At 37.5% G+C, this 26,598-nt stretch overlaps 2 protein-coding genes across 3 annotated transcripts; both read left to right on the top strand.

Moving 5' to 3' along the window:
- Positions 1–4,360: 4,360 nt before the first annotated feature.
- Positions 4,361–12,619, top strand: LOC114307715 (heavy metal-associated isoprenylated plant protein 7). 2 transcript variants are annotated; one of them, XM_028253122.2, is made up of 5 exons: positions 4,361–4,502; positions 4,874–5,033; positions 6,449–6,645; positions 10,645–10,735; positions 12,059–12,619. In XM_028253122.2, the coding sequence occupies exons 1-5, from the start codon at positions 4,494–4,496 to the stop codon at positions 12,394–12,396; spliced, it is 795 nt and encodes a 264-aa protein (XP_028108923.2). In that variant the 5' UTR covers positions 4,361–4,493; the 3' UTR covers positions 12,397–12,619. The 2 variants fall into 2 exon arrangements, with proteins under 2 accessions (XP_028108923.2, XP_082744535.1); XM_082888409.1 differs by having other exon boundaries at positions 4,442–4,502; positions 4,851–5,033.
- Positions 12,620–23,666: 11,047 nt separating this feature from the next.
- LOC145800049 (uncharacterized) lies at positions 23,667–26,151 on the top strand. Its single transcript, XM_082889708.1, has 2 exons — positions 23,667–24,129; positions 26,132–26,151. Exons 1-2 carry the CDS (start codon positions 23,667–23,669, stop codon positions 26,149–26,151), a joined length of 483 nt encoding a protein of 160 aa, XP_082745834.1.
- The last annotated feature ends 447 nt before the right edge of the window (positions 26,152–26,598 follow it).

Genomic DNA, 26,598 nt, shown 5'->3' on the forward strand with positions numbered 1-26,598 from the left:
AACATGTTTGAATCTACATTGTTATATATGTTCGCTTCCTACTTATGCATTAAAATACGTAGCTATTTTGAATTTTTTTTGGGAGACAGACTTGATGTGGTTGTAGTTGTCTAAATGAGAGTACAATGTGTAGTGTTAAGTTGTTAGTTGGTTGCGTTGGCATGGTGTGTTTTGGTTGGGCAAATAATTGATGACATTGTCCTTATTTTGTGCGAGGTGTAGTTGTGTGTTTGCTATGACTGTTAATAATCATTGTAGCAAGGCATATTTGAATGTATTTTGTTGTACACGTTCGGCTACTATATAATTGTAATGTTACGTTGTAGGGCGGGTGTATTTTGGAGACAAAGGTTTGTCATCATTTGACTGTGAGCACAATGGTTTGTGTCACTGTGTCAGTGTTATTGCGTTGGCAGTTTATTTTCAATGGGCAATTAGTTAATGATATTCGTATATGGACATCGCGTTGTCATCATTTGAGTTGTGGACGCATTTGTGTTGAATTATATTGTTTGAGGTTGGTGGTTGTGTTGAATTGCAAATTTTTTGTTTATGTTTTTGTTTATTAATGTGATATTATTGATTGTGTTTCAGGTAATGCATGCATGAGTAGCTCAAAATGTAATTCGGGCGAGAGAACACCGCGGTCACAATTGTCCGTTCAGACGACAACAACAGCATCATGAACTTCATACCTGCACAAGGGGGAAAAAAAAAATTACATTTACAAATTTATATTCATATAAGTGTATGTGGGTGGTCTATCTAGAAGAATTCACACAATGTTCATACCAATGGTATGCTTGCAACATCACGATAACACAACATTGAATTTACATAAAATTAACACAACGACCAACCAATACGTCAACATATCACCACAACAATTCCACAACCCAAGTTTGCAAAGTCTCACAAAACATTCTGGTATGTTAAACCTGTGAACAATATCATGACTATGTAAAAAATATAAACATCATTACTATATACCGTGACAATATCTACACCTACGGCATTGTTTTACACGTTCAGCCCACACAGAAAATAAAATAACATTTCCCAAAAAAAAGAGGAAATAGACACTATTAACATCAAAAAGCAATGGTCCAACGTACATACCAACCCAACATCGAAAAACCTACAACAAAACAACATCAAAAATAAAGAAAGCAAACCAACCTGACATACGTCGCACAACACGTGAAACACAAAATATCAGAAATCAGCAGCGCCACCACCTAACCCATACACAACCCTTCAACAAAAACACCAAATCCACAGTAGTAATTGAAACATTGACGAGAAGAAATCAAAAACTCCCCAAATCAATTCACGCAATCCCCTCTCAACAAAAATAGTAATGTTAGCCTATACCTTAAAATCAAAATGAAATTACAAACAAGGGTAAACAAATACCACCAAATCAAAAATAACTAACATATTAAAAATAAAAATAACTAAATGGTTTAATAAAAAACACTTGTGACTAAATGGAGTAACATTTCTCTATATGGGATTTATGAGTAATTTTTCCAAATAATTTGATTTGTTTCAATCTAAACTATTAGGCTATTTCTATTAAGTAAAACCAAGTAATTATTAAACTAAAATACATATACTATTTTCGTTCATTTTAATAACTAAACTAATTTTTTGTTGATTTTTTAATCAAAATAGATAGATAGTATCAATCGTAATAGATAAACAATTTAAATTATAAATAAATAAAAATTTTAAATTGATAAAATTAAAATTTATTTTGTTATATGAGTGAAACCATAATTTTATTTTTTATTATTTTCACTAAATTAAAATACATATTAGTACTAGGAGTGTTTGCGGTTCGATTACAGTTAGGAAACTTTCAATCCGCCATCCGTCCGCCTGATTAGCGGATTGAAAAAAATAAATCCACATCTGTCCACCGGATTGACGGATGCAGATTGAGTAAATTGGTAGATTGGTGGATGGATGCGAATCGGTTTGGCGGTTTAAACTTTTATTAATTTTGAACATAATATAACAATTTGTCAACATTTTTTTTTTATAACAATTCAACTCAACATAATTAAAAAATTATCAAGTAAATTGTCAAATACCAATAATAAATACATATAAGAAAATCATGCATTATTAAAACTATTTTCATTATTTTTTTATTAAAAAATATTTAATTTGATTTTTTTTTTGAATGATAAAATTAAGCCTTATATTTTCCACACAAAAATACAAATATCAACACTTTTTATTTGATAAAAGGATTTCCAAATTGAAAACACAATAGAATATCTAAAGTCTTTTTCAATTAAAAACACAAACAAAATATTTAAACAAATTGAAAATACAAAATTTTACAAATTGCTAGGAGTATTCACGGTTTAGCGGTTTGGTTGCGGCCAAAGTAACTTCAAATCTACCAACCATTCAAAATTATGCGGATTAAAAAAAATTAATCTGCAACCATTCGCTCATCATTACACATCTATTTAAAATGTGACAGATCAATTTGATTCGATTAATTGAAAGGAATCAAAATATCTACTTCCCAACTCTAATCAATACTGTAATCAATACTGTGACTTTGTGGAGTAACATACTGAATATTCGAATTATCAACTTGTTTACGTGAAGACATGAAGCTGACCTATCAACTTTTTTTTTGTTTCAACTTTGTTTTTTTCACTTTCCACTTTCATATCATTGGAGACTAAAAGCCTTATCGTCACAGGTGTCACGCTGTGATCGGTGAATTTCATGGGTCCACAAAATTCCCCTCTCTTTTTCTCAAGGTCCTGATAGGCAAGTATTGAATCGTCCATACAATTTTTTTTTTTTTTTCAAAAATAGAATGTTAATATATTAATAAAATAATAGTACAATTTAAAGAGACCATCGCTAATTAGGACTACAAATGAGTCGAGCTGTTTGCGAGCTGGCTCAGCTTGACTCATTAAGGACTCGGCTCAACTCGCTTAATAAACGGGTCAAGTTTGAATTTGAATATTAATCTCCTTTAGTAAAACGAGCCGAGTTTGAATTCGAATAAACTCGGCTCATTTATTTTTATTTAAATAATATAAATATAAAATAAAATAAAAAACCTTATCAAGTTGAACCCGAGTTTTATTAATATTAACAAGCTTAACCGAACTCGAACTCAGTTAGTTATCGAACCGAGCCTAAACTTGTTTGCAACCCTACTGCTGATCCATTAACTCAAATCCCAGACCTTCCACTCACCGCATCCTAAGACATGACTACATATTACTCGACCACTCGGCCACATGCCACTCGTCCATACTTGGAATCCCAAATGAATTTAAAGAAACTTCCATGCCCAGCTAAGGGTTAAGATTTTCTCTACTACAAATTTGGTTCAAGATCTCTATTTCAATATATGAGATTGTAATATATATTTCAAATTAATAATTTAAATAAGTTATAAAGAATTTCCAATGTTGTTTATAAGTTTTAATCTCTCTTATAACTTTTTTAAAGTTTAAAATATTAATTTATTAACGTGACTCTTTTAAAACTATTAATCATGCAATAGAGATATTCATTTTCAACTTGTAACTAAGAGGATGGGAATCTCCAACGAAAGTGGTACCAGTTTCAATACTAGTATGACATTCTTTCAATTTTTTTGAAAAACCATCTTTATTAATTTGATCAGTTGGGAAAACGTTTTCCATACTTTCAACGGAAAAAAGAAAAAAATGGTCACTAGATTTTATTGGGAAACGTAATAGAATTCTTACAAATTCATTTTCAAGAGATTTGTAGTAAAAAAAATTTAAAATATCATTCTAAACACGTTTAAAATGTCTTATTAACATTGTATAGAAATAATCAAAATTATAAATTAAAGATAAAGAGATTAAAAGCAACTAGCTCATATATGTCAAAATGATATATATTATTTCATTCTTTTGTTTTTAATTTTGAACCATACTAGAATCTAAAGTGTATCAAAATGTATACTTGAAATCCAAAATCAAAAATTTTAAAAATTTGAGGCTAAAGTGGTACTAATCACATACTTTAAGAAATCATTAGTGTCAGTAATGTGAATCAAAATTAGCGAGGGCAAGAATGTCATTTCAAACTAGCCTTAGATAGAGCTATTGTACAATGTATCATCACATGGGGTATAGTATAGGGATGACTAGTCTCAAATAGAGATTATCACATGTATGATCATACAATACGTCATGGATATGCAACTATGTACATATATTAAGAACAACTATTTAAAATTTAAATGGCTTGTTTGTCCTATTCTTTTTTTAGTACCACGTACAGAGGGCAAATTATGAGATGCTGACTCAGCTGAAGGACATTTGTCTACCTTTTTATTAAATCATTCCACCTCGGATTTGCAGTATCACCCTCCTGCTTAAATGTTCTTCTCCCCCCTCATATAGAGAGAGAGAGAGAGAGAGAGAGAGAGAGAGAGAGGCCTGAGGTATACTTAGAGAAGTTTGGAAGATATGGGTGAAGTAAGTGTTCTCACTATCTCTTGAGCTCTTTTACCTAATTTATTTATTTTATATGAGTGGAAAGTTCCGGCTCTTCATCAATGCTTTTTGCATATTGAACTAGGTTAGAGTTTATAATTTTAAATAATAGTATTATGATACATGTCGATATGGTCTTATATACAGTTGATATTAGATAGTATCAGTTTATAAAATTAATAAAAATTAGTATCAAAAGTCTAAAATTTTATATGTTTAATTTTAGGAAATTTTTTTAATGAAGTTTGTGTCTATCTTTCTCAAAAGATACTAAAAAAAATTATCATTTTTGGTTTGCAAAAGATTTTTATTTATTTATTTATTTATTAGTTTCTTGTTGTGTGGTGTCAAAGGAGAAGAAAGAGGAGGAGAAGAAGAACGAAGGAGAAAAAAAGGAAGAAGAGAAAAAAGAAGAAAAGAAAGAGGAAGAGCCCCAAGAGATTGTGCTCAAGGTGGATATGCATTGTGAGGCCTGTGCGCGCAAAGTTGCAAGATCCTTGAGAGGATTTCAAGGTCCTTTTCTTTCCTATTGCTAACTCTTGCCTATCTTTAATTTCCCACCTCTATAAATTTTAGAAAAATTCGAAGTAAATACAATTCGATCACAGAACTTGACATAGTTTTTTCAAATGATATAAAACTTATTAAAATATGTGAGTCCCACATGATGTAAAAAAATAATATATAATTCTATGATAGAATTCTGTGCATTTTTAAAAATAGTAAATTTTAGGGCAAATTACATATACACCCCTCGAGGTTTGGCTAAATTACAAATACCCCCCTGAGGTTTGAGAAATTACAAATTCCCCCCTGAATGCTATATTTGCATAAGAAATTAGGGGGTAATTTGTTATGAAATATAAACCTCAGGGGGTAAATTGTTATGAAAATACAAACCTCAGGGGGCGGGATGTAATTTCCGAAACCTCAGGGGGTATCTGTAATTTAACCAAACCTCGAGGGGTGTATATGTAATTTGCCCTAAATTTTAAATTCACCTACTTTGAGAGAGAGAGAGAGAAAGAAAAAAAAAAAAAAAAAAAAAAAGGAGAGAAGTGTTCACTAACTATGGCTAGAAAATAGTGCAAAGTTGAGTTTCCAACTAAAGCCTAGCCTACATTTGGTTTAGTTCTTAAAACATGATTTGGATCAAAAATTTAAAAAATTTGTTAAAAAAAAATTTGCGTGGTTAGCAAAATTTTAAAATATAAGTTATATAACTCAAAACTCAATTTTCTCTCTCCTCTCTTCTTCTCTTTTTTATTATTATAAATTAATCAATTACTTTTTCTCTCTCATTTCTCTTCTCTTATTTTCTCACATTCTACACATTAATCAATCAAATTTTCTCTCACACATCTATTTAACTAAAATAAAAAAAATTATAAAAAAATTATAAATCATTCCAAAACTATTTTTAAAACTTATAACTAAACAAATTTTCACCTTTCAACAACTTATCTTTCTAAATACAATTCAAAACTCATTTCAAAAACTAAAGTCCTACTTTTTACATCATTGAGTTAATGCAGAAACTATCACATGAGTCCCAAACACCACATGATTGTGTTTTTCCATTTTGTGATTTATTTTTAAATCATTTAAGAATTTAGCCCTTGTTATTGTTCGAGTACAAGATAATTCCTCAAGGAGGTAGTGGGAAAGAAAAGTGTCTTTATAATAGTTTATTATCAAGTGACAGCAATATTTAATCATGAAAATTGATTAGCGTTTAGGGTACTCTTAAAGTTACCATAAGATGCTCTCAACAAATGATTAGCTGCAAACTCATCTCTCAGCTGAGGTGAATCATGATATTTCAAAAAATTACTATACAATATTTGTAAATATATATATATATATATATATATATTTTGATAACTCGGTATCAGGTTAAATGAACTTTATTTTGAGGTGGGAGGCAGGTGTGGAGGAAGTAACGGCAGATTGCAAGGCGAGTAAGGTGGTGGTGAAAGGGAAGACAGCAGACCCAATAAAGGTGTTGGAAAGGATTCAAAAGAAAAGTGGGCGAAAAGTTGAGCTCATTTCTCCTTTACCCAAGCCCCCTGAGGATAATAAAGAGGAAACCAAGGAACAACCCAAAGAAGACAAGAAAGAGGAGGTAATAAACTCTATCTACTCTTTTCATCAGTGGCTATTGTATTTATCAATCAACATTATTTTATATAATTTTTAGTTTTTTAGTACCGCTATATGTGGTTTGTTTTTACTATTTTTGTGTTATTGGTATTAGATGGCAACATATTATTCCTTCCTTTTTTATTATTATTTTTAAACAAATAAACTAATAGTGGTAAAATTAGTGATTTTAAACCGGGACATAAATATATAATTTTTGTGTTGTGTTGAGTTCTATTGTTTTTTTAATATGGTGTTATATGTAAATTTAAATTCAATATGGTGGTTATATGTAAATTTTAAAAATGCTACTATTATTTTCCATTCGATTTACCAGAGTAATTGCAAAATACTCGGTGCACTAAATTTGTTCACTCATCACTTGTGGGTTAAAAATGCTGTTTCTTTTAAAATTTTACCTCCAAACAAAAAACACTGGTTTAAATTGGGTAGGGCCTGTAATAAAGTGAAAAATTAAGTCTGGGATGGTGTGTTTGAAAGAGAAGGGAGAGGAGAGGTGGGGAAGGGGGGTACCCACAATCTTCAGCTTCTGGGCCTATAAAGTTTGCAACTTGTGATTGTTGTTTCCTTGCTGACATGAAAGCAACATTACAATTGCCAATGACGTGGCCATTGTGCACGTTTTCCAAGCAAATTAAGATGACTTATCATTTTTATGAAATATTTTACAATATTTTTTTTTCATAATTTTTAATATTAATCATTAGGATTATTTTCATGATTCTTAGTACACTCCCGCTAGATAGTTTGAAAAAGTCATGACTCGATATGCAAAAACGATATATATATTTTTTTCCCTCTTCTTCCTCTGTTCTAAACCCAAACTCAAATCAAAAAATTTTCCCCCCTCCCCTTTTTCCTTCCCCCTCTCTTCTTCCTCTTCTTCTTCTTCTTCTTCTTCTCTCTCTCTCTCTCCTTCCTCTTCCAGCTGGCCAACAGTCTAGAAAAAGAAAGAAGAGAAAGGAAAAGAAAAGAAAAAAGAAGAACAGAAAGAGAAAAATTTCAAAAAAAAAAATTTGAAAAGAAAAGAACAGAGAATAGAGAGAAGAGAAGAAGAACATAAAGAGAGAGAAGAAGTAGACTAGAGTAGAGACAGGAGAACAAAAAAAAAAAAAAGAACAAAGAGTAAATAAAAGAGAAAAGAATAGATAATAGAGAGAGGAGAACAGATCTATGTGTGGATACACAAATGAGGGTAATCCAAAATCAAATCAAAACCAAACCCATAAAATCAAAACTCAAAATCAAAACCAAACCCAAAATCAAAAGCAAAACCAAACATTTGGCAAATTTCTTTGTACCCCCTCTAAAACTGGTAACAAAGAGTCGAGAGAGAGAGAGAGCCCACCGTCGCAAAGTCACAGTTCAAAAGGAAGAAGAAGACCAAGGCAGAGGAGGAGAGATAGAGAAAGAAAGAGAAAGAGAGAGAGAGAGAGAGGTCAGGTCATTCGAGACAATTTTTTTGAGCTACGAAGCTTTATTGTTCTTGGTATTATTCATCATGATTAATAACTCATCTTGCTCTTATGTGAATACATAAACTTATTACACAACTCAATACAAAATGTTTTTTGAGAAAGCAAAATGATTGATCTATCAAATTTGAACTCGTCTGAATTGTCCGAATTACATAAATTGGGTGTCCGGCCTAATGATTGGTTGAACGATCCCCCAAATGACCAGTGTCGCTTTTATTAATCGCAATTGTCATCTTTGTTAGCCGTGATTATCACCCTTGTCTACTAGTGTGTTAACCGGCATTCTATCGAATGACTGGCCAAACAACCGACATGCATAAATTCGGATAATTCGGGCAAATCCAAATTTAGTGAATATAACAATGCTCTTTTAAAAAATAAAGTTCTACAAAATAATTTAATAAAATTTTATTCATTTATATGTATCTTATAGGGAAAATCTCATCGTAGAAAAGTGTGTACCAAAAATTTCATGATTTTTTTTTTTTTTTTGTAGAAAATTAAGTTTCATTAAATTTGAAAAGGTACACTGTGAAACTATATGTCATGAAGATTCTTCGGTGGTAATATTTTTGGTTTTTAAATGTGGATATATTTCATTTGGGAGATTTTGACTGTGAAACTACTTTCACTATATTTCATGAAGATTCTTCGATAGTACTATTTTTGATTTTCAAATGTGGATATATTTCATTTGGGAGATGTTGACGTGAGATTGTCTACGTCATTGTTGTCTTATTAAATGTGTTATTCTTAAAATGTGACAGTAGATGTAGAATATAATATGACAATTACGATTTTTTAAAATTGAAATATCATATATCCGTACACATATTACATTTAAATGTGAGTATTCTTCATATAAAAAATTTTAATGTGAGATGTGACATTTTAAATTACAAAAATATCTATGAAACTAAGTGAGTCATAAATTGAGAATATGGAATTTACTAGTCAATGCCCTTATTTTATATTTCTCTATATATTTAATTTTTAGCATCGTAATAAAACTGATATACATATAGAGGCCCCCACCTTACCTTGCCTGCATTAATGGGGTCTAAGGCCTCACAGGTCTGAAAGCAATGTGATATCTTCAGCTCTGCTGATTAATTACTTATTACACCCACTAAAATGGAAGCAAGTTACTTCCATGTGCCACCACTCTACATTATTTGTGCTTTTCACAATCAACCCTATAGTATGTAAATTACTGGGCCTCATGATCTTAATTCCCTGTTGTGTCTATTTGTTGGTGCAAATCTGGTGAAAATGCCCATTATAATCAACTATACTTTTCGAATTTGATTAATTATATTAAAAATTGATTTGTTAGTAAACAAGTCAAATTTATACTAATTTTGAAAACAAGCTTGTTAATTTTTTGAGTTCAGCTTGTTGTGAGTGTCTCTCAAATTAAACTTTTTGGGTCTAGTTTGACCCGGTTTAGTATATTTGGATCCTTAAATATATTGAGTTATTTCGGGATCTAGAATTAAAAAATCTTGTGAGCTTTGAAAGAAAGTTGGTGATTGAGAAAGATTGCTCATTTGTAATATCTATATTCATAGTGAAATTCGGTCATTGTTCTTCGTCCATGTACTAGACTTATAACTGAACCAAATAAATCATTATGCATTATGTGTTTGTTCTATTCCAATTTGTTTTTTTTTAATTGTATTTTCCATAACAAGAACTGGTGAAATTCTCATTGCAAGAGAACTTTGTAAGACAGTTGGTGATTGAGAAAGATTGCTCATTGTAATATCTATATTCATAGTGAAACTGGGTCATTGTTCTTCGTCCATGTACTACACTTATTACTGAACCAAATAAATCATTGGTCATGTTTGATTCACAATACTAATAGTGAGGTATTAATAATCCAATCAAATTAGTGTGGTATTAACTATCCCACCCCTACCCCATTACTAATAATCCTACAAATTTGTTGGATTAATTATCCATTGGATTAATAGTCCTAAACCAAAATGTCAAAACAAACATAGGATGATTGGGCCCACGGATTAATAATCCTAATCCCATGCTTTAATCCTTCCAATCAAACATGCTCATTGTGTATTATGTGTTTGTTCTATTTTAGTTTTAGGTTTTTTTTTTTTTTTTTTCTAATTGCATTTTCCATAACAAGAACTGGTGAAGTTCTTATTGTAAGAGAACTTTGTAAGAGATTTGTGAGAGAGTTGGTGATTGAGAAAGATTGCTCATTGTAATATCTATATTTATTGTGAAACTCGGTCATTGTTCTTCGTCCATGTACTAGACTTATAACTGAACCAAATAAATCATTATGTATTACGTATTTGTTGTATTTTAGTTTTTTATTTTTTATTTTTTTATTATTGCATTTTCCATAACAAGAACTGGTGAAGTTCTCATTTTGCAGCCTTTGGTGTTGTGAATAAAATCAAAACTTTTGAGTGGTGGATTTACTTCGTATTGTTGTGTGTATTTTTTGACAGCCTCCAGCAGTAGTAACAGTGGTGTTGAAAGTTGGAATGCACTGTGAAGCATGTGCTCAAGTTTTGCAGAAGAGAATCCGAAAGATCCCTGGTAATACATTCTAAGGAAAATTGCAAATCAGTAGGATAATAAAAGAATATTTGCATTTTTATGATGGTGCAAATTTTTTGTGTGCATAGTGTAAGTCTTTCCTGTGTTGGTGCAAGTCCTTCCGGTTTGTGAAGTTGCACCAAAAAATATTTCATTTATAGTGCAATTAATTTTCCATTGTCCCATTTGCAATTCCCCCACATTCTACATTCTTGCTTTCTATTTTCTTCTTGTCCTTCTTCAACTCTCCTTTCTTCTTTTTTCTTTTCTTGGCAGAACAGGTTCTAAAAATGAAGGACAATTTACGCAAATAGTCTCTACTTCTTACCCATTGTGTTATTATAGTCCTTACACTTTAATTAGCTCAATTTTTATTGTTAATTTTAAATTTTGTGTCAGTTTGATCCGATCAATGACTCAACCCAGTTACCCATCAACCAAGGCCATCTTGGATTAGGCCCCCTCCACTGGTTGGACCGGGTTGCCTCTTGTTGCCTCATTAGTGTTGAGCTTGAAAAAATTGATATGGGCCATGAGGTTGGTTGTTTCAACTTAGATTTTGAGGTCATGATAAATAAATAGGGTTAGTGATCCAGTTGGCTAACCTGGACCCGATAAACTGAAAGGTTGGCTATTTAGAATTCTAGCTCACAATACATATGAAACCATTGTTTCACTTTTTACCATGTGTATATGATATATTTAGTAAAATATTTGATAATTTATAATGCAGCTAGTTCATAGTTATAGAGGGACTACCTCATGTTCTAGAGTATCAAATGAATGTAACGGAATTTTTTACTTTTATTTTTCATGACGAGAAACTCTTTACCTCATTTTTGGTGAGACTTGGAATAAATTCTGAATATTTGCAAACAATTGCTAACTTCACAACTTCACATATCCATGAAGTTGGGACACGAACCTAAAATCTCGTGGTTATTTACATGTGGACATACCATTGGAGCTAATTTTATGGTAAGATAATACTAACTCACTTTTGTTAGGTAGTTGAGAGACAATGATAACTCACCTGACGTGTTTTCCATTTCTCATATGTAAGAGTACCACTTAGATAATGTTACATAATAGTTAGGACTAATTTCCCATGCTTTTCCATGAAAATTCCGGTGAGTCTTATCATTTTACCCTGTTATTTTCCATGAAAATGATTTTCTTAAAATGAAGTTCCTTGTAAGCAAGAAACTCTTAAAAAGTCTAAAGGTTGGCTTCCATATACATCATCAACAATTCAAACCACTCAAGTAAAAACTAGAATTAGTTTTTCAGTACAATTTAAAGATTTATTGGAATGTTTCGCAGGTGTAGAGTCAGCAATGGCAGACCTAGCAAATTATCAAGTAACTGTGAAAGGCATAATTGATCCCACAAAGCTTGTCAATGATGTTTATAAGAAAACTAGAAAGCAAGCTTCAATTGTGAAGGAGGAAGAGAAAAAGGAAGAAGAAAAGAAAGAAGGTGAGAAAAAGGAAGGTGGAGAAGGCGAAAAGAAAGAAGGTGAAGAGGGGAAGGGAGGAGATGAAGATAAAAAGACCGACATCAAGAAAAGCGAATATTGGCACCCAAACTACGCCATGGAGTATGCTTATCCCCCTCAAATCTTTAGCGATGAGAATCCAAATGCTTGCTCCGTCATGTAATTGATCATTGTTGTATCTCCTGACTAGCCACTTCATCTCGCTACCTTTTGCAATTTTTCTTGTAGTGACACATGGTAATAAAATAGCTCGTAGGCAGGAATTTAAGGGTTTATGTGCTACATTTTGTTTTCTGAAAATAACTTAATCATGTTTCATGACATATGTGAAGTTTGTAAATACCAAAAATCTGGGTAATAAGCGCGCTAATTTTACGTTTTGGCTATTGTTAATTAGCATATAGAATTGTGATTACTTGAGAGTTCTAAACCATTTATGATTGCTTCATATTTCAAGTATATGCCACATAAGCAGAGGTGTTATGCCATGTTTTCTTTCGTCCAGAATTAGATTTGGCATTTACAACACTTCTCGGGTTTGGCTTTTCCATATATGCTCTTATTTTTGTGCGTCTGTTCCATTAATTTCATATATTGGTAATCAAGAGTATTAGCAATCTATGGTTTTTATGAGTGCAAATAACAAACTACGTAGTCTAAGATACCCACTTTTGGGGAGGAAGTGACAAAAAGAGAATGGACAGTCGTATATGCATAATATTTATTTAAAACATTCTCAAACATTTTTTAAAAAATTTTGCATTAACGAGAGCCTTATGTATTGAGTCGTCCTTCTCTCTATGAGTGCAGATAACATTTCTTGATTTCATCTTGAGACCTCGTCTTTTAGTTTGAGAGCAGCTGATTTGAGAGGCTTGAACCATTATAACATGCACATCATTGAAATGCATCATGAAATGTGTGTGTGTGTGTGTGTGTGTGTGTGTGTTTTTAAACACAGAAAATAAGTAATATTTGATTGAAATCGATAGATTTGTGAAAGAGATGGACAAAGCAGCCAAAATATGCAAAAGATGGTGGTCCTGCGATCCTTAAGACTGTTACAATTCACAATATGTATGATATACATGGACTCATTTCAAATATGCCTGCAATTCCACTTGTAGAACCATTCACACAGACATTGGCACAAAGTACTTAAAAAAAAGATTTAGAATGTGTGGCACATATACCACATAGTTGAAGATGCAAAATTTCCCCACAAATCCATTTTCACGCTATCTGTTTGCTGTCAGATTAAGAAACAATCATAAAAAGACTGAGGCACTCGTGAAAGATGCCATTGGTCCCTGAGCTTATCACTAATTTGTGAAGACCAACCAAATTCTAACTCTAGCGTCCGCTCTACAATAACTGCTAACTTCAAATTCATAATATTTGAAGGATTGAAATTCCCACAGTTTCATCCACACACACACTGACACTCAGCACAAGAAGCACCAGTAAAATGCTCTTATGAACTTTACATTGAGACCCTTAATTTTGAATATTTCCATTCTTAGTATCAAAAATTTTGGGGTGCAGCGGAGGAATAAGAAGCACTGGTGCCCAAAGAGACAACACAGCAAACAATAATACTAGGGGTTGAGAAAATTCATCAAGAAAATAAACTAGAAAAAACAATTGTGTGGTTGAGATTCATTTCAAGTGTGAGTTCCGCTATACAAAAATTAAATCTAGACTACACATTATTTTTCTGGACAGCAAATATTGTCAACTTGGGGTGGTAAAAGATCCTTAAAAAAACTAGATTTGCAGCCTTTAGAATGGACGAAGCTACTAAATCAAGGGACCACAGAGGCAATATATGTTAAAAAGTGAAAAGGAGGTAACAATATATGTTTGTATTCATAAAGTAGTCTCTTGATGCTATAATTCTAAAATCTCAATCAACTTCACCCAAATTTGTTTCATCTCATTGGACTAGCTTTCTGAAAAGGACCCTTTAAGATTCCCAATTCCTTTCCTCAAAATTGATATGTTCTCTTGGTAATTTAATTTTGCATCGTATATAATTCATAACTCCCTGTTTGGCTTTTGAAACTTGATTAATACTATCACGCCGTTGTGGATCCAATTGATATTAAGGATTGTACCGTCATGTGTTGATGTAAACTCTAATATGTGTATATATAAATAGATAGATAGATAGATAGACAGATAGATATAGATAGACATTTTTATCTTCCACAGTCGCATTGAACTCATTTTCTTCTCTCTGTATGGTGTAACTAGTGTCAACCGTAGACATAGATGATCTTGACAAATCATGTGAATCTGTGTGTTTTGTTTTCTTGTTTGTGATTGATTTTTCTTGCTATTGTTTGTGCCGGTAGTTGATAGTGCAATGCGTTCCACTGCTACAAGTCCTCGAAGACTTTGATATTTTCACTTCTTAAGACCAACCTTATATTAAAGCTATGTTTGAAAATTTTGATAATTTGACCGGTTTAACAATTCAAAAGATAAAGAAATATCGCTAATGTCTTCATGTTAGGAGAATGTCCTTTTTAAAAGCTGCATTATAGCAACGGAAAAATAGAATCTGAAAAGTCTATGATGTAATCCAGTGCTGTCCTGTTTGCATATGTAATTGAGGATGCATATAAGGGTCTGTTTGGACAAATAATTGAAGTACTCCCAAGCATAAAGTAGCTGAAACATCACTGTGTAAGTTCCCCAAAGTATCTCTCCTGTTTGCTTTCTATCAATTGAATGGATTAGTATTAGAGAGGGCGACCCCAAGCTCACCTTTTGTCTGGTTAGGTTGTGGTAGACTCAAGGCCTATCCAAAACCGTGAGTCTTAATTCAATGATTATTTTTTTTAAAAAAAGTGAATGCAACACCAACTCGTTCACACTGTGAATTCCTAATAATCGAACGCCCTTGGTTTTGTTTGATAACTCTTTATTTATAAACCAATTCTAATAAATGTATTTTACATGCCACCATAATTCAGAAACCTGAGAAAATTTTGTAACTTTACTTTCTTTGTTTTGCCCATTAGGTGGTTCAAGTTTTGCTTAAAAAATTAAGGACAAATTATAAATACACCATTTGAGTTTTGTTTAAAATATGAATTACTTTCTACTATTTGAAAAATTACAAGTACTCACTTGTTAGAATTTTTTATTTAATAGAATTAATTGTAAAAATGAAATTCTTAATTGCTCTCATATACAATGATAAAACTATCTGAATTATTAATTGAAATAAATTTATGATATCATTAAAAACGATTAATTGACTTAAGAATTTATCACTAAAATGGGCTATCTGTTATGAAATTTGAAATTTTAAGAGGCAAGATATAATTTCCAGAACCACAGGAAGAAAATCTTATTTTAAGTAAACCTATATGGTGTATTTGTAATTTACTCAAAAATTTAAAAAAAAAAAAATTGATATACAAACTCACTATTTAGACTCATTTTTTAGACCCAATGATGTGTAAATGAAATGATTAGTTAATAATTAGAGAATATATAAAAAAGAAGTAACACATCAAAATAATTTATTGATTAATTATTGAGCTTAAAAACTAAATTTAATTTTTAAATTTGAATAGCATTACTAAGACATTAATGAGTTTCAAAATAACCAGGGAATCTCAAATAAGATTAAAACCAGTTGAATACGAATAATTTACTTTTTTTTCTCATGCATATATATTTATTAAGGCCCCGTTTGGGAACATACTAATTTAATAATTTTTTGGCTATTTGATTAAAATATGAGCTAAAAAAAATTAGTATATTTGGGATAACTTTTTAGTTTTTTACGAAACAACAATGCTAGAGGGCCACAATTTTTGTGACCACAATGGCTCAAAACTGTCAAAATGACGTCGTTTTGACATGTTTTGCACCCAAAACGATATCGTTTTGACAGTTTTGAGCCATTATGGCCACAAAAATTGTGGCCCTCAAACATTTTCCTTTACGAAAAGATGTGCAAAAAGTAGAGAAAAAATGAGTTGTTGACTTTTTTACTAATTTAATAACTTTTTGACTTTTTAAATAAAAAAAAAAATTTCCACACGAGGCCTAAGTCAAATAGCAAGTTGTTTAACTTATATAACAAATAGAACTCAAGTAGCCGATTACCAATGCAACTACAATATTAATATAGGAGTTTTCTTAAGTGTGCAAGTGCACATCATGTGCCACTTACACAAAAAGTGTAAGTATAAGGTGTAAGTATAAGTATAAGGTGTAAGTGTAAGGTGTAAGGTGTAAGTGGGTTGCACATGGTGTGCAACCTCAAAAAAGGTGTAAGTGTAAGGTTTAATTTTTTACAAAAGGTGTAAGTGTAAGGTATAAGGTGTAAGGTGTAAATTGCACACCATAACCAAACCCATTAATATATTATCATTTTCACCACTTTTACTATCCCATCACACTACTATTGCTATCACCACTATCACCTCTTTTACCACCACCTCCACCACTATTATATTATACCACCACTACTAATCACATCCCTTTTGACTACCACCTCCATCCATTCCACCATTTTCACCACCCCATCCATACCACTCCCACTACCACACCTCCTCCTCCACCACTCTCACTACACCGTCATTAACACCACCACCACTACTCTCCCCTGTCTCTCACCACTATCATCATTATTAATACATTGATGCATTAATTCAAGATTATAAGCAATTGTACAATATATATGTATATATATTTTAAATGAGTAGTGAGAGAAGTGAATATGAGCAACGTCAACCACGCGTCTAGGTCTACTCCCCCAGTAGGCAACGATCGGTTTCAAGCATTCCATCAGTCCTACTTGTGGGTCCTCTTCCATTTCCATTCCTGTTTTTTTCCACAAAAAAGTCCAAATATGACCCCAGTTTCAGAAAAAGATTCTTGCCTCCAATTCCCCACTGCCTTAAACACTTGTACTTTCGCAACTATTTTATCCTTGGCATCAGCAGCCTCACCGTACAACTTCAACAAGCTCGCACTTTACCATGGCAGAAGTTATTGGTTGGTCCTGGTATTTTGTGATCCATAGAAAATGTGAAATTTATAAATTTTTATTAAGTGATTGAAAAATATAAAAAAATATAATAATTTATAATTAATATGAGGCATAATCACATGACGCTTAAGACCAACTAATAATTTTTCTTCCCATGGACCCTGATTTGTCATGCCATCTTGCATCATCACAAATTCTGGAGTTTTGGATCTTGACTAAATTAAAAACAATAACTCTAAATTTATTGAATAAAATTAATCCCAAAAAATTCCTCATTTATATGTATTCTTGGTTTTTTAATTAAAAATAAATAAACATTTATATTTTTATTCTTTAATTCTGTGTATAAAAAAAACTTAAATTAAAATGAGAAATAATATTTATTATTGATTTTATTTCACCTCCTACATATGCTCATATAATAAAAGTCATATATATGCACTAAACTCATCATATTTAAAAAATATTAAGGCCTGGTTTGGGTACTCAAAAAAAAAAAAAAAAAAAGTCAAAAAATTACTCAAAAAATTAAAAAATTATCACTATTCACCCAAAAAAAATTAAAAAATTAATTTTACACAATCTTCCTTTTCAAACAACTCTGGCGGCAGTGCAGGCGGAGCTGGGGTGAGAAAAATTACACTTATTTAGGTGTAAAAATATTACGGTGTTGTTCGGTCTATGGGGGCCTATCACGGCTCCTTTTTTAATAATCTGAACAATTCAATATGTAGAACTCGTCGAGTATTATATGTCTATAAAAAATCACATTGATCAGATATCGGTAACTATCTGATCAAATCAGTTAAAATTTATAAAGTATATGGTGTATAGTTGACGGTTGAAAACAAACTAATCCGATCATATAGCTATCGATATCCGATCAATGTGATTTTTACAAGAATATAATACTCGATGAGTTCTACACATTGCACGGTTTTGATTAGCAAAACGGGATCCGTGATGGGCCTCGACGGGCCGAACAGCACCTCCAATTCAATGACCAAAAAGCAGGGAATCATCTCTCAGCCCCTACTCTACCGATGATGTCCCTCAATTCATCCTATCATACAGTCGATTCCATCCAATCTTCTCCTATACATTAATTTATATAATTTTTTAATACATATTTTTTCGTAAAAAAGTTAAAAAGTTATCTCAAACAACCATCTTTTTTTTCTCAACTTTTAATTTAAAAAGTCAAAAAAGTGCACTTATTTAGAACACCCCAAACAACCCGTAAGAGTCGTATGATGCCACATATAAGAGGTAAAAGTTTCTAATAATCATTTTAATTAATAATCATTAATCTCAATATAAATATAATATATATGTGTGTGTTTGAGAGAGAGAGAGAGAGAATTATAATTTTAAATACTTTGGCATTATTTGTTTTTAAGTGTTTTTTATATAGCTTCTTGCAAGTTGAAAATAATAATTAAATTGTAAAAAATAGAAGTATCATTTTTTTGCTATAATTAATTTTTAAAAGTTCATTTAAATTATTTGTACCTTATAAACTAGGGATTACACTAACCTCTCCTAAGATTTAAAATAAATATAATAAGTTCTATAAATTAGATATAATTATATTAGGCTCCCTTAAAATTTTAAATCACATAGCAATTAGTCTCATTTTCATAAAACAAAATAAAAATGAAAAATCATGAGTCATATGAATTTAAAAAATGATATAATTTTATTTATATTAAAATTTATATTTCACTTTGACACGGATAGGCCCACAAGGCATACGGCCCACAGCAAACCACCCCAAACCCATCGCTTGGGACCAATGGCATAACCCGGTTGGCAAAGCCCAAGACAGCTGGAGGCCATCTAGACATGGAGGGCCAATGGCATTTGGGCACATGGCAGGTGGGACACGGGCCACATCAGCAGACAAAGATCTGCAGAGTTATTATCACAACACATCACAATTAATGCATCCCATCACAGCATTTATTACGACAACACCCCCCCGGTCGGAACAGAGCCCCATCACCCTGAACAAGGTAAGCTACGGCACAAGCTTTCGGCGAAAGGAAGCACGTCACAAGAGACAGGGAAATGATGACCAAAGGATATAAGCAAGGATAGAAAGACAAGAATAAGGTTAAGTTATCTCTCTCTTGATCCCTCTCTCCATATTCCCTACTTCTTCCTCTACTAATTCTCACGCCGGAGGGTTCACTGGGGGACTGCCCCGTTCCCCTTTGGGCTTGCATGCAGGTCATTTGACGGAATCTTCACCCCGAACCGGAACCTGAAGAGCCTGGACCAGTCCGACCCATTCACCCAGGAAGAAGAACGTTATCAGTTGGCGCCGTCTGTGGGAACTTAGTGGTTTATCCGTGCGCTAGTTGTGTTCACTACCGCCGGAGCCCTCTCTTCTCACCATCACCTTTCCCTCTTGTCCGTCCAGGTGTATGGTCACGACTAGGTCCATGGCTTCTCACCACAACGCCGCCGATCACCAAACAGATCCTTTCCACCCAACCAACCCACCACAATACATCATCGAGCTCACCAACAGCATTAACCGCATGGCCGAGCAAAACCAGGCCCTGATCAATGCGTTACTCCAAAGAAACCCCCCCGTTCCACCTCCAAATATCCCACCCAACCAAGGAACAACCCCAGGCCATACTGCTCCACAACCCCCTCCGCCTAACCCAGAAGGTTCGCAGCCCCTTCCTCCCCAACATGAAAACCTACCACTCCCACCTCCACGCCCGCCAGTCGCAGCACTGGCTCCTGAGGGGGAAGCTAGCAGTGTCCAGCCTCCATTGACCGACCATGGCGACAACATTCCCCTCTAGGACGCTGAAATCCGAGCTATGAAACTCCAACTACAAGGGGTCATGCAAAACATTCAGCACAAGCCCTCAGTCACCACCAACTCGCCTTTTGTTGCCTCCATCCGCGACAAACCATTGCCTGCCAAGTTCAAGATGCCTACCGTTGACTCCTTCGATGGCACGACGGACCCAGTCGACCATCTGGAAACCTACCGCACCCTCATGATCCTCCATGCCTTCCCTAACGAGATCATGTGCCGAGCTTTTCTAGTGACACTGAAGGGATCAGCTCGGCTGTGGTTTAGCCAACTACCGGCGGACTCCGTCTCCACCTTTCAACACCTCAGTGACTCCTTCCTGAGCCACTTTATTGGAGCCCAGCATCAGAGACGCCCAGCCACCCAGCTCCTTAACATTCGTCAGACCGAGGGGGAGTCGCTCCGCAGCTTTGTCACCCGGTTCAACACCGAAGCCCTTCAAGTAGCGGAGAATGACGACAAGGTCATCCTCATCGCTTTCATGGCCGGCCTGCAGTCATCTGATTTCCTTTTCTCCCTCTCCAAAAACCCTCCAACCACCATGGCAGCTCTACTATCCAAAGCCCAGAAATACATGAATGCTGAAGATTCCCTGGCCGCTCGGCAAGAGCCGACCCCTAAAAATCCGACCCCCAGAGAAAAGAGGAAAGACTCCGAGCCCAGAACCGCCCAGTATAATAGCCAAACACCCCACTATAATGACCGACCCCCCCCGAACCGACCGGTCGACTCCGACCAGACCGCCCGGTCGGTTTGAGCGGTACACACCTCTCAACTCCCCCATGGAGCACGTCCTCAATCAAATCCAGCGGGACTACCCCCTCAAGTGGCCCCTACCGTCCCGAAACCCTTCCACCAGGAAAGATCAGTCCAAATACTGCCGCTTCCACCAAGACCATGGCCATACCACCGACGAGTGCATCAACCTCAAAGACCAGGTCGAGACCTTCATCCGCCAGGGCCGCCTCAGCCAATTCACAGACCCCCGCCCCGCACAGAGACAAAGAACTGACCTTCCCAGGAACAATCGCCGACGTACACCACCCCGCAATCAAGCCCCACCAAACGAAGGCCACGATCTCCCGCCACCACAGCCTCGGCCTCCGGGCAATCCCCCTCCACCAGTCGGAGAACTCAGAGTCATTTCGGGGGGCCTTGCTTGCGGGGGGCCATCCCACTCGGCTCAGAAGGCAGAACTCAGAAAAATCAGGCAAGGCTCAGACAAAGCAGTGGCGACGGTGGACCGACCTCCCAAACAGTCAAAACAATGGATCGAACCCATTACCTTCACCGACACCGACTGTGCAGGAGTCCGTTACCCACATGATGACCCCCTTGTCATTTCCGCCATCCTCTCCAACTACAAGGTCAGACGAGTCCTCATAGACAACGGCAGCTCTTCAGACATCATCTTCCTCAATTGCTTCCGCCAACTCAAGATCGGGGAGGACAGCTTGTCCCCTCTCCAAACCCCTCTGGTCGGCTTCACCGGCGACCGAGTGACCTCCATCAGCTCCATCGATCTGCCTATCACCATCGGTGAGCACCCGCGGCAGACCACTAAGTTGCTCACCTTCCTTGTGGTCGACTGCCCCTCCGCTTACAACATTATCCTTGGCCGCACAGCCCTAAATGCCTTCCAAGCCATCACATCCACATATCATCTGGCCATGAAATTTCCTACCGATCTCGGTATCGGAACTGTCAAAGGAGAACAAACCGTGGCCAGGGAGTGTTATGTCGCCTCACTCAAGGAAGTCAAGCTAAAAGAGGCCATGATCATCGAAGGGCTTGACGTCCGAGACGAGGACGAGCTGGTCAGAGGTGAACCTGTAGAGGAACTTGTCGAAGTCAACATCGATCCCACCAACCCAATCAGAACCGCCAAGATCGGCAGTCAATTACCCGCCCAAGCCAAGGCCGACCTTACTGCTCTCTTAACCGAGCACAGAGATGTATTCGCCTGGACCCATTCTGACATGCCAGGCATCGACCCCTCCTTCATAACCCATCACCTCAGCATCGAACCCCATTTTCGACCCCACCGCCAGAAGCAACGCATTTTCCATCCGGAGCGCAACACCCTTATAGCCGCCGAAGTTGACAAACTCCTCGAGGCCCAATTCATCAAAAATGTGGACTATCCTAGGTGGTTGTCCAACGTGGTCCTCGTCCGCAAACACAATGGCAAATGGCGGCTCTGTGTCGACTACTCTGATCTGAACCGAGCTTGTCCCAAAGACAGCTACCCCCTTCCTCGCATAGATCTGCTGGTCGACGCCACAGCCGGTCATCAAATGCTCAGCTTCATGGATGCCTTCTCTGGGTACAACCAAATCCTGATGCACACATCTGACCAGGAGCACACATCATTTATTACCGACCGAGGTACCTACCACTACTGTGTAATGCCATTCGGACTGAAGAATGCTGGGGCCACTTATCAGCGGCTGGTTAACACTGTTTTTCATCACCAAATAGGCTGGAATATGGAAGTCTACGTCGACGACATGCTAGTCAAAAGCAAATACTCCTCCGATCACCTTACTGATTTACGTGAGACCTTCGCCACCTTGCGCAAGTACCAGATGAAGCTCAACTCAGAGAAGTGCGCCTTCGGCGTAGGGTCTGGCAAATTTTTGGGCTTTATGGTCAGCCAGCGCGGCATCGAAGCTAACCCTGAGAAGATCAAGGCCTTGGTTGAGATGCAGTCGCCTAAGACGGTCAAAGAGGTTCAGAAACTCACCGGCCGAGTGGCAGCCCTCAACCGCTTCATCTCCCGTGCGACAGATAAGTGCTTGCACTTCTTCAAAGTTCTTCGGCAGACTTTTGAATGGACAACTGAATCCGAAGAGGCCTTCCAACAGTTAAAGCAATGCATGGCCAACCCCTCCTTCTCTCCCAAGCTATCACGGGCGAACTCCTCTTCCCCTACCTAGCAGTATTGGGAACCGCAGTCAGCGCAGCTCTCCTCAGAGAAGATGGCTCAATCCAACTCCCGGTCTATTACATCAGTCGGGCTCTCAGGGGCGCGGAGCAGAACTACCCCCTGCTGGAAAAACTGTCCCTGGCCTTGGTCATTGCCTCCAGACGACTCCGCACATACTTCCAAGCCCACTCCATAGTGGTCCTCACCGACCAGCCCCTGAAGAAGGTCATGCAGCAACCAGAACTCTCAGGTAGATTGATGCAGTGGTCCGTAGAACTCAGCCAGTTCGACATCTCTTACCGCCCTCGGACCGCAATCAAAGGGCAAACTGTAGCTGATTTCATCATGGAGTTCACCAAGCCGACCCCGACCACTGCACCCCCGCTCCTACCAACTCCAACAGAGCCAGAAGATCCCCATTCTTGGACTCTTAACGTCGACGGTTCGTCCCGAAGAGAAGGAAGTGGTGCTGGCCTCATCCTCACCTCCCCTGAGGGCGGCTACTTCAAATGTGCCCTCCGTTTCTTGTTTGAAGCAAGCAACAATGAAGCCGAGTACGAGGCATTAATAGCAGGACTCCACCTTGCCAAGGACATAGGGGTCAGCCACCTCCGAGTATCCAGCGACTCCCAACTCGTCGTCGGACAGATGACGGGGGACTTTGACGCCAAGGACGACACGATGCGAGCTTACAGAGATCTGGCACTCCCCCTTGCTCGCCTCTTCAATACTTTCCACATCAGGCACATTCCTCGGGGGGAAAACTCCAAAGCAGATGAGATGGCTCAGTTGGCCTCTGCTGACCACCCTACTCTCAGCCATGATGTCCGCGTCGAATATCTACACCACCCAGCCATCTCACCAGCTCTGCAAGTTGTACAATACATCCAAAATGAACCCATCCCTTGGGCATCCGACATTCTCCTATTCTTGACCACAAGAACCCTCCCAGATGACCAGCAGCAGGCTACCAAAGTCCGATCCCGAGCGTCCAATTACGTCATTCTGGACGGTATATTGTACAAGCGCGGTTTCTCCCGGCCGTATCTACGGTGCCTCAACCCCGCCCAAGCAACTTATGTAATGCAGGACATCCATGAAGGAATTTGTGGTAATCACTCAGGTGGCAGGTCCCTTGCCCAGAAGATACTCCGTACGGGGTATTTTTGGCCAACTCTTAATCAGGATGCGACCGACTTCGTACTCAAATGCGACAAATGTCAACGCTTCGCCAACATCCCCCATGCCCCCCCTACAGAGCTAATCACACTCTACAGCCCCTATCCATTTGCCAAGTGGGGGATCGACCTGGTTGGTCCACTTCCCACCGGTCGAGGCCAGACCAAGTTCGCGATTGTTGCCATTGATTACTTTACCAAGTGGGTCGAGGCTGAACCCCTTGCCACAATCACCGAGCGGAACACCACCAGGTTTATCTGGCAATCGATCATTTGTCGATTTGGCATCCCTCAGGCCATCATCTCGGACAATGGCAAACAATTCGATAACGCAAAGTACAGAAAATTTTGTGCCGACCTCCAGATTCAACCATGTTTCTCCTCCCCCGGTCACCCTCAAGCAAACGGCCAAGTTGAGGTCACCAACCGTTCCCTCCTGAAAATCATCAAAACCAAGCTCGAAGCTGCTAAAGGCCTTTGGGCCGAGGAACTACCAAACGTACTCTGGGCTTACCGAACCACTGCTCGCACTCCCACTGGAGAAACCCCTTTTCACTTAACATATGGCGCTGAGGCAGTTATTCCGGTAGAAGTCGGTTTGCCTACCCCCAGGGTTTTACATCCGGACCCGGCCGCAGCCGAAGAACTCCATCGGACAGACTTGGACCTCGTCGAAGAGCTCAGAGAGACCGCTGCTGTCAGATTGGCTTCATACCAGCAGAAAATGAGAACACACTACAACCGCCGAGTCCGACCACGAGAGTTCTCCATAGGGGACCTTGTCTTACGAGAAGTGACTCCTGCCACAAAGAATCCAACCGAGGGCAAACTGGCAGCCAAATGGGAGGGGCCCTACGTTGTGAAAACCCGACCACGACCAGGCACTTACCGACTTCAAGACATGGAAGGCCGAGACCTGCCCCATCCCTGGAATGCGGAACATTTGAAGCGTTACTATCAATAATTCGTACTTTTGTATTGACAATATCGTTGTATTTCCCTTTTTATACATAATGCAAACTCCGCCTGGTGATTTCGGTTTTCATAATTCAACTGTCTCTATGTCGCTCCCATAACTTTTTCACTTGCAGCATTTCAAAAGCCTCGGCCAAACCGAGCACTTCAAAAGCCTCGGCCAGATCGAGCACTTCAAAGCCTCAGCCAGACTGAGCACTTCAAAAGCCTCGCCAGACGGAGCACTTCAAAAGCCTCGGCCAGACCGAGCAATTCAAAAGCCTCGGCCAGACCGAGCATTTCAAAGCCTCAGCCAAACTGAGCACTTCAAAAGCCTCGGAAGACCGAGCACTTCAAAGCCTCAGCCAGACTGAGCACTTCAAAAGCCTCGGAAGACCGAGCACTTCAAAAGCCTCGGCCAGACCGAGCACTTCAAAAGCCTCGGCCAGACCGAGCACTTCAAAGCCTCGGCTAGACTGAGCACTTCAAAAGCCTCGGCCAGACCGAGCACTTCAAAAGCCTCGGCCAGACCGAGCACTTCAAAGCCTCCGCCAGACGGAGAACTTCAAAAGCCTCGGCCAGACCGAGCACTTCAAAGCCTCGGCCAGACCGAGCACTTCAAAGCCTCAGCCAGACGAAGCACTTCAAAAGCCTCGGCCAGACCGAGCACTTCAGAGCCTCAGCCAGACTGAGCACTTCAAAAGCCTCGGCCAGACTGAGCACTTCAAAGCCTCGGAAGACCGAGCACTTCAAAGGCCTCAGCCAGACTGAGCACTTCAAAGCCTCGGCAGACCAAGCACTTCAAAGGCCTCAGCCAGACCGAGCATTTCAACAGCCTCAGCCTGACTGAGCACTTCAACGCCAAGCAGAACCACATTTTCAACACTTAGTCACATTCTGAAGCTTCTTCACAGTTCCAGGACCACGTCTTTACCTAGTTAAATTCTCCACATACTCTCACGTATTACATTTACTGATCAGATTATTTGCCAACTATTTAGTTACAATTTACAACCTGCCTCTTACTCCAATTTTTCCATTATCTTTTCAATTTTCATACAACTCCAATCGCACTCCGCAGGGAGGAACTTTTAACTTTCACGTTGCACGATATTTTTATTGACCCAATCTTTATGACCAGTTTTAATCACAACATTTCATTCATGCTGGCAACATAAGCAAAATACACAAAATTCAACTGGCTATACATTCATCCATTACAATTAAATAATCTTTGTACACAAATTCATTACAGTTAAATTCTCCATACCTTCATTCATTCACTCATTCCTTTACAATGTGTTTACAAGTTTAAAAAAAAAAAAAAAAAAAAACAAACAAACAAACAAACACAGAGCACGCCCAGTTTTTCTTCTCCTTGGCTACTCCTCCTCGCTAGATGCCAGATCCTCTTCTTCAACGCCTTCGTCCAGGGGGGTCTGGGCCAC

Source organism: Camellia sinensis, chromosome 9 (genome assembly GCF_055761805.1).
Source record: "Camellia sinensis isolate YWXY chromosome 9, ASM5576180v1, whole genome shotgun sequence".
Taxonomy (NCBI): Eukaryota; Viridiplantae; Streptophyta; class Magnoliopsida; order Ericales; family Theaceae; genus Camellia; species Camellia sinensis.

What these genes read in the sequence shown, in the direction of transcription:
- LOC145800049 (XM_082889708.1), top strand. Translation starts at nt 23,667, where the DNA reads ATGACGGGGGACTTTGACGCCAAGGACGACACGATGCGAGCTTACAGA. An exon ending in CATCCATGAAGGAATTTGTG is followed by an intron (nt 24,130 to 26,131) that starts GTAATCACTCAG and finishes TTTACTGATCAG; the next exon opens with ATTATTTGCCAACTATTTAG.
- LOC114307715 (XM_028253122.2), top strand. An exon ending in ATCCTTGAGAGGATTTCAAG is followed by an intron (nt 5,034 to 6,448) that starts GTCCTTTTCTTT and finishes GGTGGGAGGCAG; the next exon opens with GTGTGGAGGAAGTAACGGCA. An exon ending in GAGAATCCGAAAGATCCCTG is followed by an intron (nt 10,736 to 12,058) that starts GTAATACATTCT and finishes AATGTTTCGCAG; the next exon opens with GTGTAGAGTCAGCAATGGCA.